Source organism: Artemia franciscana, unplaced genomic scaffold, assembly GCF_032884065.1.
Source record: "Artemia franciscana unplaced genomic scaffold, ASM3288406v1 PGA_scaffold_1179, whole genome shotgun sequence".
In the NCBI taxonomy this organism is placed as follows: Eukaryota; Metazoa; Arthropoda; class Branchiopoda; order Anostraca; family Artemiidae; genus Artemia; species Artemia franciscana.
Genome location: NW_027062617.1, coordinates 1,220,035 through 1,238,330, shown reverse-complemented (window position 1 = coordinate 1,238,330; position 18,296 = coordinate 1,220,035). Strand labels below are relative to the sequence as shown.

At 35.5% G+C, this 18,296-nt stretch overlaps 2 protein-coding genes across 7 annotated transcripts in view; one reads left to right on the top strand and one right to left on the bottom strand.

The window, feature by feature from the left end:
- The window catches only part of LOC136041197 (CCAAT/enhancer-binding protein gamma-like), a 238,193-nt gene that overhangs the window by 62,494 nt on the left and 157,403 nt on the right, over nucleotides 1–18,296 (top strand). The gene's annotated exons all lie outside the window — the stretch shown is intronic.
- LOC136041205 (uncharacterized) lies at nucleotides 936–13,341 on the bottom strand. Its single transcript, XM_065725782.1, has 2 exons — nucleotides 13,221–13,341; nucleotides 936–2,045 (listed from the first exon to the last, which is right to left on the bottom strand). Exon 2 carries the CDS (start codon nucleotides 1,929–1,931, stop codon nucleotides 1,137–1,139), a length of 795 nt encoding a protein of 264 aa, XP_065581854.1. The 5' UTR covers nucleotides 1,932–2,045; nucleotides 13,221–13,341; the 3' UTR covers nucleotides 936–1,136.

Genomic DNA, 18,296 nt, shown 5'->3' with positions numbered 1-18,296 from the left:
CGAGGCGTTGAGCGAGAGGGGATGACCCCTCTCATATACAGAATAGTTTATGTTCGTTTTAAGTTTTAGTGTCACTCCTTACTTGCAGTTTCAAAACTTGTTTTTTTTTTTACTATTCTAATCCGCTTGCTTGAATTTTTTCATCGGATGTTAATAATCCTGTCGTTTTTTCAATTTAAATAACAAAAAGTAGGCATTTCTTAATGAACAGCTATTTTTTCAAAATCTAAGGGGGTTTGGGTGGCAAAATTATCTCATAGGGGCAAAGGCCATCCCCGTCCCCTCCCCCGTTTGACGCAACTTGTTAACTCAGAAAAGCATTCTTTCGAATCCTTGAATATAATATCGGCTATTTTGCGATCGGTTGTCTTAAAGATTAAAATTAATATTTAAAGGGTTTTAGAAACGGTTTTGTAATAAACCACAAACAGATATGACTTAGGCTCTGTTGCAATAGATAGTTAATTGCGACTTCCTTGTTCCAGGTTCCTAAGCAAATCAAATGAAAAAAAATATATATATTGTCAAAGATACCAAAGTTTTTCCTTTTTTGACACGAAGTTTGTGGCTTTCTCAGCCTTAGTGGGTATTCAAAGCGGTACTTCCCCTTGTATTAATAATAAAACTGTTGTCAGTTTAGATGGGGGACTTACTTTCAGAAATAACATACACCATGGGACGCGTGCCAATATTGGTGGAAGTGTGCTAAGCATGGCGGAAGTGTGCCAGGCGTGGCTTAAACTGTGCCAAGCGTGACCAAAACTGTGTGAATCGCGGTGGAACCGTGTGGCTGGAACTATGCGGCACACTTGGCGTTTTGAGAGTATACTACAACTACAAAATGTATTATATACAGTATAGTATACCACAACAAGTGTATACTACAACTTGAGCGGCAATGACAGTTAGACAGCTGAACAGCTACGTTTAATATCTTAACATATATGACTATATAATTCAACAAATAAGTGTTAACAATGGACGTTATTGATTAAGATTTACAAAATAAAGTACTAATACTCCATCACACGAAAAGACACTTGTACCACTCATCAGACAAAGGATGCTTATCAAAATGATTCACGTGACAATTCTTACTTGTACGGCAACACAATCACAGCCAGTGCTTGTAAAGTTTAAAGACGCAAAGATAAAGATGACTGTCGGTATTTGTGCTCAACTGTTTCCATCCTCAGTGATATTTCTCGCTGTACAGTATCAGGCAATCCTCCCATATTTTGGAATAGGGAACGTAAAAGGGTTGCTTCTTCTGACAGAAGATCACACTGTCTTTGAAGGAATTCATTGCTTCGTCGCAGCATCTTAACCTTTTCGTCAGTTTCTCGGCATCGCAGTTTTGCTTTTTCGCGTGATTTTCGGACAGCTATGTTGTTTCTTTCACGACGTCTTCTGTATTCCTCACTTGCCTTGTCACCTGGGGAGCGCCCACAGTCGCTTTTGCAAGAAAAAGCGGATGAATTGCTCGATCCTTCCGTATGATTAATAGGAGACGGCCGATCAAAAGGATAAGTTGTGGACATTAAGTGGGACGACTCGTCACAAAGCAATGGCTCCTGTGGCTCGCGCTTTACAGTTATACGAGGAAAAGGATAGGCTTCACTGTGGCAAAAAGGCCCAGGCATATTGGCTGAGGTCACAGTACCGCCAGATGTTAATGCCACTTGGGTAGAGACAATATTTGTCGAAAAATGTCCTTGATTTTGCTGAAACTGTTGGACTGGTAAAAAACCTTCATTGAATGCCATAAGGTTTTGAAGATCATGGGATACTTCAGAAGTACCTAGATTGGCTGTGAAATCTTGCTTTTCTATAAATCCATAATGTTGATTGACCTGTCTTAACTTTCCTATTCCGTAATCATACATCCCATTATTATGTAATGCAGAGATATCACCGTGTGAATGCATCATCTTCGTTTTTTTTCGCCCAACCTCTCCGTTTTGTGCACCCTAGTTCTAATAGGCCAGAAGAAACAGTGTAAATAACGAGTCTTCAAAGTTTCACTCCTTGGAGTTTATTAAGACCTGAAAAGCAAAATGAGTAAATAAAAATAATGAAAAAATAGTTATTTCTGGGAAAATAAACATAGTACAAAATAAATGACTAATAGTTGAAAATTAATTTAGGAGAAAGGGTTCAAAGTAATAATGGATGAAAATAGCGTAAAACAGAAACTGAAAAGATTGAAGATTTAGAATAGTATGTTTACTGATTATATCCTTGCTTCTTCTTCTTCTTTCGACTGTTCTTGGTTAGATGTGATCAATCTTACATCGTGTCGCATGTTTAAAAAAAGAAATATTATTTTAGATTGAATGATAAGGGCTTAAAAAAATTACATTCCTTCAATTTAAAATTGAAAAATGTTCAAAACACTTATTTATGATATTTGAAAGTCTTTTAAAGCGAAATCCGAAGATTCAAAAAAATATAATAAGAAGCGAATATTTGCTTCTAAATGACAATTGCCTATGTATTACTAAGACTAAGTGCCCACAGAATACAAGTGTCTTAATTCACACTCTTGTAGCTTTAAAAAGAAAAGAAAGTTTGTTGTATGTAATTAAGGAAATAATTTATTCATAAATGCTGGAACTTACAAAAATGTTCTATATAAGGCTAAGTGGGTTATAAAATAAAGGAAACATAATTAACAATACCATTATTAAATAATACCCAGACAAAAAGAAAAAAATACAGGGTTATTTTTGTTAAAAGAATTGTCACAACAATTCAAAATATTGCAGCAACTCATACTGGAAATAGAAGTGAGGACTAACAACGACAACAACGTAGGACAATTCAACCTATCAAATGTTAAACGCGCTCCACCCTACTTCCTTAAGACATCTACTTTGAATAAAAATTTTATGACCCCCAAAAGTCGACCTTCACGTTCATACAGTTGTGGTAGCCTTAAAAGTCACAAGACTGCATTTCGGAATGCCCTCTGTCACTTTATATGTCAACCGTATTTTCGTAGTATTTAGCAAAGGGAATGAATATTTACGAGAGTTGTACCTTCGACGATTTGACACAAAAAAAGATTAAAAATTATTAAAAGAAAATATAAAGTAAAAGTCACAAAAAAATATAAGTCACAAGACTGAATTTTTGATTGCCCTTTGCTACTTTATATGTCAACCGTATTTTGGTAGTATTTAGCAAAGGAAATGAATATTTACGAGAGCTGTATCTTAGACGATTTGACACAAGAAAACATTAAAAATTATTAGAAGAAAATATAAAGTAAAAGTCACAAAAAAAATATAAGTCACAAGACTGAATTTTTGATTGCCCTTTCCTACTTTATATGCCAACCGTATTTTGGTAGTATTTAGCAAAGGAAATGAATATTTACGAGAGCTGTATCTTAGACGATTTGACACAAGAAAAGATTAAAAATTATTAGAAGAAAATATAAAGTAAAAGTCACAAAAAAATATAAGTCACAAGACTGAATTTTTGATTGCCCTTTGCTACTTTATATGTCAACCGTATTTTGGTAGTATTTGGCAAAGGAAATGAATATTTACGAGAGCTGTATCTTAGACGATTTGACACAAGAAAAGATTAAAAATTATTACAAGAAAATATAAAGTAAAGGTCACAAAAAAAAATAGAAGTCACAAGATTGAATTTTTGATTGCCCTTTGCTACTTTATATGTCAACCGTATTTTGGTAGTATTTAGCAAAGGAAATGAATATTTACGAGAGCTGTATCTTAGACGATTTGACACAAGAAAAGATTAAAAATTATTAGAAGAAAATATAAAGTAAAAGTCACAAAAAAAATATAAGTCACAAGACTAAATTTTCGATTGCCCTTTTCTACTTTATATGTCAACCGTATTTTGGTAGTATTTAGCAAAGGAAATGAATATTTACGAGAGCTGTATCTTAGACGATTTGACACAAGAAAAGATTAAAAATTATTAGAAGAAAATATCCTGCTCCGACCTTATATATGTCCTACGCATGATGATCGAGGAATGCAATGAATGGAGGCAAAAGATGTACCTTGTCTTTGTGGATTTCGAAAAAGCCTTCGATTCACTACACCGAGATTCGCTGTGGAATATCCTCCGATATTACGGCATTCCAGAAAAACTTGTATCCTTGTTCATTGCCCTATATGAAAACACCGAGTGCTGCGTTCGGACCCACGAAGGAAATACAAGGTATTTCCATATCATGTCCGGTGTCAAACAGGGGTGTGTCCTCTCCCCCTTGCTTTTTGTCCTTGTAATCGATTATGTGCTCCGAGACTGCACGGGGTTTGGTATCCAAATCTGCGACAACAAACGACTAGCAGATCTTGATTTCGCCGACGACATCACCCTGATAGAAGCAAACAAGGAAAGGCTCCAGGATCTTCTCGAAGTAATCCGAGAGAAAGCGAGTCTTTTGGGACTAAAGATCAACTCGGACAAAACAAAAAGCATGGCAACGAGCGACTCAAAACTGGGTTTAAAGTGCGGGGACAATACAGTAGAGCAGGTAGTGGATTTTAGATACCTTGGAAGTACAGTTGAACGAACTGGATCCAGCGAAAAGGAGGTGCAGTCTAGGATTGGACAAGCCAGTGGAGCTTTTAATCGACTAAAACCAGTGTGGCGATCGAAAAAGTACTCCCTGAAACTGAAAATGAGGCTGTTCAACAGTAACGTCATCTCCGCCCTCCTTTATAGCTGTGAATGTTGGAAACTAAACCAACACCAAGAAAAGAGGATTCTTGCCTTCGAGAACAACTGTCTTCGCAGAATACTGAACATTAACTGGAGAGACCACATAACCAACCAGACTGTTCGGTCTATCTCGCGCCAGCCCCTGGTAACAGATGTCATACGCCAACGAAGATGGCGCTACCTGGGGCATGTTATCCGTATGGGGGGAGATAGACTCCCCAGAACTGTACTGGAGTGGCAACCAGAGGGAACCCGAAGAAGAGGGAAGCCGAAGAATACACTTCGTCGTACGTACCAGCGGGACCTAAAACACATCAATGCGATAGTCCAACCCCAGTGGGAAGACGTCTGGGCAGCAGCACATATGAGGGACGACTGGCGGCTCTTTTTGGATGCCCTGGGTGCCTCTGGCGGCACAGGAGGAACTAAGGTCTAAGGTAAGAAGAAAATATAAAGTAAAAGTCACAAAAAAAATACAAGTCACAAGACTGAATTTTTGATTGCCCTTTGCTACTTTATATGTCAACCGTATTTTGGTAGTATTTAGCAAAGGAAATGAATATTTACGAGAGCTGTATCTTAGACGATTTGACACAAGAAAAGATTAAAAATTATTAGAAGAAAATATAAAGCAAAAGTCACAAAAAAATATAAGTCACAAGATTGAATTTTTGATTGCCCTTTGCTACTTTATATGTCAACCGTATTTTGGTAGTATATAGCAAAGGGAATAAAATTTACGAGAGCTGTATCGTCCTGTGGTGGCGCAGTGGATTTGACCTTAGCTTGGTAATACGGGACCCAGAGATCGAATCACGCTGCAGGAATGCACTGCAGGGCCGACGCAGGGACCTTAGTAGGCAAGAAGCGTCGTTAATTCTTAAATAATAAAATAAAATAAAATACGAGAGCTGTATCTTTGACGATTTGACACAAGAAAAGATTAAAAATTATTAGCACCGGTTCCAGTATACTATCTGGCATATTTATTTAAATAAAGCAGAAGATTTAAAAGCAAATTAGATATTTCATGCGGTTAAACTATAAAGTAATAGAATTAAAGCTGAGATTTAATTAGTTAGTGATAAATAATAAAAAAAAATTTTTCAAGAATTATTCAAAGTTAAATTCCAATCGGCACAATGTTCACAATGTGTACACAATGTTTGCCTAGGTTAGCTAAGAAAGATCTTGGAATATTCTGTAGGCTATTTTACTTATGAAACCTTAGGTCTGTTGGGGACAGAGATTTTTTTTTCTTTATCTTCTCAGCATTTAAGGTATCTGAAAAGACAAGTGTGCGGCAGTTTTGGTCTGAAAAAAAAGTCGCCAATGCTAGATGCCGTTGGTATTTTTTCTTTTCGATACTATTGTTAGTCCCTCCCCCCGATATTCTTTGGAACGTATACTTCTTTCTCTCGTATGCTATAGGCCTATGCCCTTGGGCTATCCATATAAACTATAAAGAAGAAAATGCTCCTTCATGCCCATTGGGCCGATTATTTTGACGGATCTTTCAGCTTCATTGAAATTTATTGAAGTACGTGACTAGAATCTAGACTTCATTTGAACGATAAATAATAGATTTTCAGCTATTTCGTACCAATATATTTCTGAAAACATGGATTTTTTTTTCACCCTTCAAAACTCAAGCCACGGTAGTCCCTGCGACGTGAGGTATTCTTTTCTTATTTTACAAGTTAAATTATATTTCAATCTTGTGTGATTATGGGATTACAATCTAATAAGATAAACAAAAAATTGAAAAGAACCTTGATAAAGTATTTAGACGTTTTATTCAATAACCAAATGTGGAGCAAAATGAAAGCAAGGTCTTGTAGAGGGGGCAACGCCTTTTATATACGTGATAATTTCTGTTCGTTTGAAGTTTTGATGCTGCTCCTTACTTTCAGGTGAAAAAACTTATTTTGTTTAATTTAATTTCTTTATCGTTTTTAAATAATACCGGAAAATCTGGCCCTCTCTCGATGAAAAATTCCGGTACTTGTGTATTATACGCCATTCACTCAAGTTTACGCTGCGTAAAACTCGAGAACAAATCGGTTATTTCGTTACTTTTCGTTTTTTCGTAACAAATTCGGGCTGTATATTTGCGCATGGAGGGGGGAGAGGGTGAAATATATTAGGTATGTATCGAACATGTGTTAGGTACAATTATTCTTCGTATTATGAAGTAAGAATTATTTTCTGACTTCAAACTGTCCAAATCGTATACCCCCCCCCCCCATGTGCCAATATATATAATCCAAGTTATATATTTTCCATCTATTTTGTCACTTGTCTTTATCGTGTCTCACGCTAAGCTGAAAGAAACTAAACCGGAGTGAGCGGCGTATAATACACAAGTACCGAAATTCCTTCCCCCTACGGAAAATAAAAAAACAAAACTCAAATAAAATTCTCAAATTTGGAAAAACCTGATTTTCCACGGGGTGCATATTTTCAGCGGGGGTGTTATCCGGATGGTATTTTCCGCAGGAGGGGGTGGTGGTAAATGCTTGCCACCCTTTGGGATATAGGCACTTTTTATTTGCATTTGTCCTGGGATCTATTTAGAACCAATTCATTTTCATCCGAATGAAGATGTTTTAGGATTGAACAATCTTTTGGTATTTATTAAAATCCTAAGATTGAAAATATAAACTGAAAAAACATTTAAATAACCATTTTTTATCTTGCAAAAATAACATTCTCATAAAATATTTTTTGTACGCGCTTTCTCATGATACCATATTTTCTTTAGGAAAGAACGATATTGAGGCAGAATATCTTATTTATAATTTTTGGAAATATTCATCAAAATCCTAAGGTTGATGACAGAAACTGGTAAACGTTTTGATACAACGGTATACACTTTTGTTGAAAAAAACAAGGTCATGACAATATTTTTCCCGGGTAGGCCAAATAAGAGTCAAAGACCTCAGTTAAAATGGTCCGCACATGTTTTTCCTGAGATATTACATCTCCTTTAGGAATGAAGGACTTTGATTTACATTTTGGAATTGTTCATCAAAATCTTAAGCTCGGAAGCAAAAGCAGCTCGACATAACATTTTAAAATTGCAATATGAACTTTATAAAGAAAAGGAAAAGATGAAGCTATTTTGTCAATTTTTTTCAAAAAACGCAAACATTTATGCTATGTTTTTTGGTAAAACCATCATTCTTGATAATCTTTTCGTTCGGAAATTTAATCGAATTTTATCTCAAAGATGAGAGATGGGCTGGCAAAAACTATATTGATAAATCTGTTTTTTTTTTTGTTTTTTTTATCATATGAGAATCAATGATATAATATTGATTGATTAGTGCTAGACAAGTACTTTGGATTTTGAAGATATTAAACAACAGATATTAGTCTAATTAGGATTAGAAAACTTCTAAGCGCAAGAACCGCCATGTGAAAAAGTACTGCGTGGTAACTATATTGGTAATTACTGGTAATATTGGTAATATTAAACATGGTATTATTTTTAATATTCTTGGTAATTAAAAATTACTGCGTGGTACATTAAGCAATGTAATTGAGATTTGATATACTTATAATAGAAGGCTCTTAAAGTAAATCAAGCAATCAGTTTGCTCAGAGGTGGACCTTGAGCAATAACTTTTTACGTTTATTTTAAAAATGAGTAAAAAAGAAAAAACGGAATGAGGGCACCAGAAACCCCCCCTGGATTCTCTCCTGAGTTTTCTAGAAATATTCTTTTAAAGTAGAGAGTTTTAACGTAACGAAGTTGGTGAATCGGATGACACGCTAGACCTGTGTATTGCCTGTTACGTGGTTGCAATGAGAGCTTCAGCCTAGGAAATAGCGGACCTCGGCCCATAGCAGCCAAGGTTTTGAGTCACTAACCTTGACAAAGTAAAGCAGGGTGGTATTTTCTGCCATTTTGTGCCGCAAAACATTAATTGTTGCTTCAAGAGGTTCCAAATGCAAGGAAATGCAAACTCTAAAAGAGCCAATCAATTATTTATGATCTGAAACCCTTTTTCGGACGTTTTGAGCCCACCCTTGGAAGTCGATGAAATAAGTTGTTTACCCACTTTAACCTGCTATTGTTAATTTGAAACTAGTCTTGAAACTTCATAACTCCTTCGAAAAGTGCCATACTGCTATATGTCACTTTTTGGTGCCATTTCTGGAATACAAAGGTATCCGCTTGTTTGATTCTTTTTTGTTTATCATCCCCCTGTTGCATATTCCCTCTCCCACCCCTTTGGTAAGGGAAAACTAAAAAATGTGCTTTTGAAAAAAAATACATAATTTATTCATTTCTATTTTTGTGGAAATTATCGAACTTTATACGTGCACATCCTTAAAGGAAGCAACACGATATCATACTCTTTATTTACGAGACAAAATTGCACTCAACTTGTGTGGAAATTCTAGGGATGCCAGAAGTAGGCTACAGTTTCAAGACCATGTCCGGCAGAAGAGGGTAGGGGGTTTGACTCCACCCTGAAATGTTTATCCAACTCATAAAAGCGTAACAAAAATGAATATCAATAAATTGTTTGTGTTTGTTAAAGTAAATTTTTTATAACTTGATTTCCCAAAATAAGACTCATCTTCTGTATAATTTTCTAAGCGTTAGAACTAGGAACGGAATAGAGATTGGAGCTTGAAAACACATTCCTGAAACATGATCAGGCTCTGAATTCATTCCTGAAAGTTTTATTCTAACGCAACTGTTTCCCAAGTTAGTGAAAAGTCACTCATCTAGAATTGTACCCTATTTATTGTGCCACCGTCTTGATCACAGCTTAGATACCAATATATATATATATATATATATATATATATATATATATATATATATATATATATATATATATATATATATATATATATATATATATATATATATATATATATATACATATATATATATATATATATATATATATATATATATATATATATATATATATATATATATATATATATATATATGATTTTAAGAGGTTTTTCTGCAAATAAATTAACTTGGCAATTTAAAAAATTTAGTTTTCATTATAACGAACTTTTAAATAAATACCAAAATAAATATCTTGAAATACATATAGAAATCTTTGGTTAATTTTGATTTTTCTTGTTACTGAGTTTGGCGAGTCCCTAATTTTTGACAGTGGATTTCCGAAGGATTTTGCATATATTGTCGTTTCAAATGGTCGTATTTTACATTCATTTAGCTTGATTTTTATCTAGGTCAGATTTACATTAATAGAGAAATTTTAACGTAGTGAAAAACTTTGAATAATTGTTTAGTTTTAATATAGATTGTGAATTGGTAACTTAAATACATGAGAGCCAGAACTAAGATAGGATAAGCTTGTTTTGGTGTTACTTGGTTGTTCTACATTTGCTTGTTTTTTCATTGGCATATATTTTGGGGGTGACACCTAATACGGGGGTACCATAGGGAATTTATGGTAGGCAGGCCACTTGCCTGGGTAGAGAATGCCGAAACCCTTATTGACGATACGACTGCCTGTCCATGGATTATTCTTTATTTCGTCAAGTTGATCAAGGAACTAATTTCGTCATATTTTGGATGTTCAAAAGAGCTAAAACCTAACGAAAGAAGTTCTTCGCTTGCCAGCTTTAGCAGGTGTTTCACAAAATAGGAATACAAAAGCGCTTATATTCAAATTTTGATCATTGTAAACACTTTTTTATTCTTTTGTAAACACTTTGTGTTCTTGTATAACAGGCCTGATAAAACTGCAAATGTTTCAGACACCCACGATGAATTTTAGATGGTTGAAAATTATGTAGAAAGGTTTCAGAAATACTGTTTTATCTTGTTTAGCTTGAATTTTTTTAATGTAACTTTTGAAAACAGTAATTCAAGAAAATGTGAGAAAATTAATGATGTTGTTTTTGGACTCCGGATTCTAAACATTCTATTTCCTATGAATTCCATTCTAATTGTGCCATTTTTCAAAAAAGATATAGGCTATTTATTTTGGAATAAAATGTTGTGTCTTTTTTGTCCATCCGGTATAACAGAATTTTAGACTTTACACGCTTTTAGACTTCATTTTAACAACCCTGTTTTAATACCACACTAACATCGTGTGTTTAACAAGCCCTCTATTATTAAGTTACCCTTTGTTGTCTTCTATTCTAACATTGATACAAAAAAAATTGAGTGAAGACAGCTAGGTCTGGGTCTGGCCACGAGCTGAGTCCTCAATGTTAAAGTGGGCCCTGCCACACCGGTTCGATCAGTAATACCATATTTCAAATAAAATATGTAACAATGTATGTGCTGATCCATCCCAAATTTTGAGAGGGGAGTCAAAAGGTGTTTCCGGGGATCACGTACTCAATTTTTTCAAGACTTTTCCCCAAGAGTTTTGCCATTTTCCTCGGTAAAAGAGCCCTCGGCCAGTTGCTAAAATTTATAGTTTCATCCCCGTACCTAGTAAAGAACTATAAGTGCTTCTCTGTCTACGAATACACTACTCCTACCTCAAGGTTCATGACCACCGTCATTACTACTACTACACTACTAATAACTCACCAAAGCACCAAGCCGCCTGAGGCCAACAGAGCTACGCACGCTCCTCTTCCAACCCACTCTATTCAATGCCTTCCTTTTTGCATCCTCCCAGGAAGTTCCCATTTCCTTTAAATTTGGATTTACTACTACCAAAAACTTATATATAAAATACTGCAGTTTCTCCTACATTCTGCACTCTGATATTCAATACATCACCTATCACTGTTTTGACTAAAAACGTCATCTACTTCGGGTTGTATGGGCCCCTGGGCTGCAAGAAAAAACTAATGGGCCATGAAACCGCCAGATTATCAATCCCTAAATGATTTTGACTCCAGGAGGAAAAATTTGATTACCATGAATACGAGGGAGTTGATGTTTCGTTTTATTTATGGTCTACAAGCCCTGATTTGGTTTTTGCCTTAAAATAAGGAGGTAATAAATAAAATAGTATCTTTTTAAATAATTTTATGCCACGATGCAACCAAGCAAAAGAATGTCTTTTTTTTCTCTACATTATTTATTTTTGTGTTAGTGTAACTTTCTGAAACTAGGGCAGGCACTTCCACACTTGATTTTTCGGGGGATCAGCTAATAATATCAAACACTGAGCAAAAAGTGTCCACAAACTTGGTGTAATTTGATTTCAACTCCCCCGGGGTATATCCTTGTCCTAAATAGGGTATGGAGCAGGGAATGGGTTTTAGAGTCTACGAGACTATCTTCCAACATCTGTGAAGAAGGCGGACTTTAATTAGTCTTTCCATTATCAAGCTCTGAAAAATTATCTTGTATTAATTGCTTTCTTCTGCTAGGAAAATAGCAATTGATTTATGGAGTAGAGAAATTATTAAAAACGCTCTAACAAATGAATATATTAGACTATGAAATTTATTAACGGGTGCATTGCTAAAGGGGTTGGAAAACTCATGTTATGCGAAGTCTTTTTAAAGATGACATTGTCAACTGTTTGATAGTCGATTAAATGTTTTCGATTTGAGTGTAGTGGCAGTTCTGTAGCAAATGGTAATAGTTAAGATCTGCGGAATATTAGAAAGGAAACACCAGAACTCTGGAAACTTTATTCAAACAATTGTAATACATATTTATCTCATTCTTAAAGGAGCTTCACTTCAATTTAACCCCCTCCCCCTGATGAACAGATGCGCAGCTGACTTCATGTCTTTCCATTGAATTTTATCATAGTGGACGGTGAAGGCTAACATTTTACAAGGGGGAATTCTGCTCAAGCGGTAAAGAAAAGAAAGCGCTATTGTAAAATATATTGGGAATATATGAATTAGATTACTCCCTCGAAAGGTGGGGGGTGTGTAAATTAAAGAAAAGTGCATTTAGGAATGCGATAAATAAGTATTTATGATTATTTGAAGAGTTTTTCAAAAATTTCTAGTGTTTCCTATCGAAAGGTCCTCATATCTTAACTATTTCCCATCCAAATACCTAGAATCGATGCTATGACATGACTGTGTTTTCGATAAAATATTGAAAATATAAAAGCCGACGGAGGAAGGTATAGAATGGTCATTTTCAAGAGCTCAAAAAGGGCTCGATTTTGAACTTGTGATAGAAGCGATTTTCATACTCGTAAAGAGCTTAAGAATGGCATCGACTGGTAAGTTCACTCAATTCGTAAGTCAATATTATGAACAGCGAAGAATTTACCAAAAAGTGTGCCACTTTTGTTTAACTGAAAACGGTTATACGACCTTTGGAGCCCGACTACTTCTGATGCTGATTCTATGTTACAAGTTTCTGACAGCATACCCCCGTAAAAGCCCAGAATTCATGATTAAAATAATGTTTCGTTAAAGCTGAATTCTAACCCGGCCTTTTAAACTAATTCAAAAGACCTTCTTGGTTAAAATTTCATTTAACGCCAACTGAATATCTCGTTGAATACATGACCTAAATAAATCTTCTATTTCAAAATAATTGTGTAAACGATCCTTTTTTTTACCTTTGAAAGTGAGATAAGTTCCTTTCCCTTGTTTTGTGTCCTTACTTATCAACTTGTTACTAAACTTTACAAGTGATATACTGATTTTGTTTGACAGAATTAGCACAGAAAATTGGGAGAGAAATAAGAAAACGTCATTGACAAGGACACGCCTACTAAAAACTCCTCGGAGAGTTTTGTTTGTCTGCGCTGAGATAATAAACTATCCCTTCCTTCTTTTTTTTCAGATATAATGGCTTTTTGACCTTTTTTGTTCTGGGGATAAAAGTGAGGGGCTTAACAGTACGCTAGATTTATGTACACTACTGGTGCTTAAAATAATTTTTGTGGAACTCTTAGGTTACCTGTGATAATTATCGTGGCCTGAGAAAGCATTTTTTTGCGGGGGGGGTGGGTGTGATAAATTAAAAAATGCGAATATTAGGCGAATTAAACGGGATCTTTATTATTATAATGTTTGGGCAGAATTAACTTGAATCCAGGGACGTACTTTTTTTTTTCGAAGGGAGGCCAATAAGAATTTAGGTATTTGCCGAGAGAACTAACTGGAGAGTAGGAAACATGCTAAGAAAACAATTCTCACTTCATATTATGGATAATAAATATAATTAAAACATCTTGCAAGCAGCCTCGCTGTACTTTACCCCCAACCCCCCTAATGTGTAAATATATAATCCAAAATTGATAATGCCAGTTCATTCGGTCACCCGTAACTTGTTTTTCCCGTTTTTTCTTCACAGTTGATTCAGTTTGCAGGTACACGGTTTGAAACAACTGAGATTAATTGGGAGAATAGATAGGAAATATATAATTTGGGCTATATATTTGCACATCAAGGGCGGTTGGGGGTAAAGTATAGGGAGGCTGCATACACACTGTGTGAACTATGATTATTCGGCATTTTACGAAGTAAGAATTATTTTTAAGATTGGGAACATATAATTTGTGGTATATGTTCGTGCACTCAGGGGGGAGGGTAAAGTAAAGCGTACCTGCATAAAAATATATTAACTATGATTATTCTGCAATTATGAAGTAAAAATCGTTTCTTAACATGTTTCTTTCTCTCCAATTAGTTCTCTTGGCAAAAAGCATAATTTAATTTCATAATCTAATTAAGTCATTTACAGAAATATAGCGAATTTAAAATTTGGGAGGAATCCGATCCTAAAGGCCCCCTGCGTACGTCCCTTCCCCAAGTCCTCCATGCGCTTTCCTGTTCAGAATCAATGCCTCTCTTCCTGAATTCCCTTTCCTTAGAGTTAAACTCCCTCAAAAAGTTCCCCTAAAACGGGGCTAAAAAAGCTTTCTATTACCCTCGCCCGTCGAAAAATTCTGCTTCTTTGCCCTATCTCCTTTAATAAAACTCGGGCTGTGTGTATGATCATGAAGAAAAATTTTTGTAACCATACACTTGGAACAAGCCCATACGGATGTCTTATTTTTTACAATAGAGGGGATTGGTATAGTCGTCTAATAACGTATGGAAAATAGAGGGAAATCGAAACAAGCACTTTTTGTGGGATGACTCGAAGGGCACCCTCTAGGTGAGCCACTCAGTTGGGTTAGCAAGACAATTCCTAATGCAAATGTAAGAATTTTCTAGTGCTTGTTGGTCGATGATGCTCTGGAGAAGTTTATGATGCGTACCAGCTGGCAGCAATTTTTCCTACTTTGTCTTGTCTTGAACGTTGGTTTAGTTTAAATAAACCACCATTAAATAATTAATAAATTTTAAATAATTAAATAAAAAAAACTATTAAATGAAAGTAAGGAGCGACATTAAAACTTAAAACGAACAGGAATTACTTCGTGTATGAAAAAGGCTGTTCCCTTCTCAACGCCCCACTATTTACGCTAAAGTTTGACTCTTTCTCTCAATTTTACTTTATTTAAACAATAAAAACGAACAGAGATACGTGCAAACATTGCTTGTTGGTAGGAGTGTTTTTCCTCAACATACTTCCCAGAGCTGCAAACTTGTTGAGGAATTTCCTGTAGCGGACCTGGTTAAGACTTGTTTCGTTTTCTGTAACCTTAAACGAGATAAGCACGGCCTTCTTTCCAGTTTTGCTGATGTCGTGTTTTGTAGAAGATGAAGCCAAGAATAGATCGGCGATATCCTGAAAGTTTTTTTTCTTTTTCGCGTGGTTCAGTGGTGTAGATTTCCTTATGCCATAATTTGAGAAGTCGAATCGCATCCGAGAAAGCCACGGAGGAAAAGACTTTGTTCGTAAACTGTGTCACCATGTTTCAGTTTAGCTGCCAATATATCCAACAGACGGCCTTCAGTTTTCTGTAACTTTGACTCAAAAAAGAAAAATATCGGTCTGCAGTCTTGTTTCGTGTGGGACAGCAAAAGGACTAGTAAGTCCATATCTTCTCCTATTAAAAAATTGGGTCGGCTTTCTGTCGACTCGACCACAGTCATCATAATCAGCATGTCGGCGTCTGCTGGCAACTTGTACACTTTACATCTCGCATCTTTAAGGTAGCCAGACAGAATGCTGACAATTGGCTGCTTTTTTCTGCGTTACCAAGGGAATCATCTTTTTTTTACTAAACAAGACATTTGTGTCTGAATGCTGATTCTAGGACAGCCTCTAGGCCTGCTCCTCCTCCCATGCCTCACGTTTTTGATTGAAGGTCTACTTAAATACCCGTCAAACGCTATGAAAGCGCATTCATATCTTCGCGTCACATAGTCGACGTATTTGATGCACATATCCGCCTACATGCTGCATTTCTCACAAGGCAAGTGATGTAGAAGGGCCCAGCCATCTAGCACATATTGAGGTTCATCCAAGCTTTTAAGCATGCAATCTGTCTTTGGTTGCAGACCTTTGACCTCGCACCAGATTGCATTGGTAACAACCTTTGCACGCCTTAGTATCAACCTGTGTTTCTATCACCACCAACTTTTTAGGAGAAAGGTAAGCATGTTAAACCTGAAACTACGCGTAAACCCGTTTACTAATACTTTTCACGCTTCTGAATTTTAGATCACTGGCTACCCACTGAATTTCAAGAGAATACGGAAACTTCCATGTGGGAGGCAGATTAGGCTCGGAAGTGGTGTCTTATGTCTCAGAGAATCCGTCTATCTCTCCGCTGGGACCGTTATTCTAGCCCTAACTGTGCCAATTAGATCAGGGCGCTTTCTTGCTTAGGTCGAAAAAATGGGAACTAGTTATATCCTGACTCTGTGCAAAATAAGCTAAGGAATTTCACAGGGTTGCTGAACAGGAGTGTAATTTACTATGGGACAGGGGGGGGGACAACTATCTCTCCCAAACCTCGGTTTGATCGCCCCTAGACCCCAGTTTGCCCCCCTCCTCAGCTGAAGATAAGCCTGCACAGTTACACCTGCTAACCTGCTAAGTCACAGATACGGAATCTCAAAGCTTTCCTGCCGACTGACTCGGCACAATATCGGAATAATTCCCTGCGTAGAAAGGAGCAAATTTGCGGCCTTTTGCAGCTTTACTACGGCCTTGCTCAGTGAATAAATAACCACCCATTATATTCATTAAGAAAAATTGATTTTACCTAAAAGCTACTTTATGACAATGTTTAGGCAACATCGAAAGTTTATACTGAATAAGATTAAAAAATATACCTCCAACGGAAGTAAAGTGTGACAGTAAATTTTGCAGTGAACTGAAATTATTTCGACTTAGAGAAGTTGTGACTCCTTCAGCCTCCTGCTTTTACATCGGAGGATTACTTTTGCTTTACTGAAAACTCAACATTTTATTTAAAATGCAACTAATTAAGCATATTTAGCACAAGGATTGGCATCAGAATATTATTTCTGGAATATTATACGCCAGATAAGTAAGCTCAAAATAAAACTAAAATATGATATTATTCTATGTAAATCGTCACGGACTGATATTTTTTTTTCTTTTAAGGTAATTACCTTAATTATAAAATAACCTGATTGAATAAGCAAACATTAATTTTTCAAACCAATAGCAAGCTTTTAATTGGCAGACATATTAAATATTTGATTAAAATGATATTGAACTGCTTTGTGCATGATTCTTTCATGTAATGACTCTTATATTCACAGAAATATTTTATTACCATCAACCAATATTTGCGTTTGAATTAAAAGAGTAAGCTAACTTCTTAGTAAATTACATAAAAAAAAAAAAATAGTTTTTTTTAACTGAAAGTAAGGAGCGACATTAAAACTTAAAACGAACAGAAATTACTCCGTATATGAAATGTGTTGTCCCCTCCGCAATCCCTCGCCTTTTACGCTAAAGCTTTTAATTGTTTTAAAAAGCAGAATTGTGACAAAGAGTCAAACTTTAGCGTAAAGAGCGAGGGATTGCGGAGGGGACAACCCATTTATACGGAGTAATTTCTGTTCGTTTTAAGTTTTAATGTCGCTCCTTACTTTCAGTTAAAAAAACTAATTTGTTTTATGTAATTTCTGAACGTTTTTGAATTAATGCATGTTTGATTTTGGCTCTCCACACATAAATTATTAAAATGAAATTTGCATATTAATTCCTTTTTTGGCTAAATAGCTTTCTCTTAGTCTTGATCAGACTATTTTGAGAAATAAGGGATGGGGAAGGAGGCCTAGTTGCCATGCAATTTTTCGGTTACATAAAAAGGCAACTATAAATTTTAATTTTTAACGAATTTTTTTATTTGTAAAAAATATACGTAACTTAAGAATTAACTTAAGGAACAAACTTTTATATTCTTTAATCTTTATTAAGTATATGAGGGGCTTTGTACCCTCGTTAATACCTCGTTCTTTACACTAAATCGTAAGTTTTTTCCCAATTCTTTAAGAATGACCCCTGAATCAGAAAGGCCCTAGAATAAATAGTTGAAATTACTAAAAATACTATAGCATAAAGAGCGAGGTATTTATCTCCTCCTAAATACCTCGCTCTTTATGCTAAAGTATTTTTAGAACCCCTGATATGCGTAATAATCTCTGTTCGTTTTAAGTTTCAATGCTACTCTTTACTTTCAATTGAAAAAAGCTTTTCCGTGTTTATTTTTCAGTGTTTTTTTATAGTAATTTTAGAAAATCCTGCGCCCTTTTCA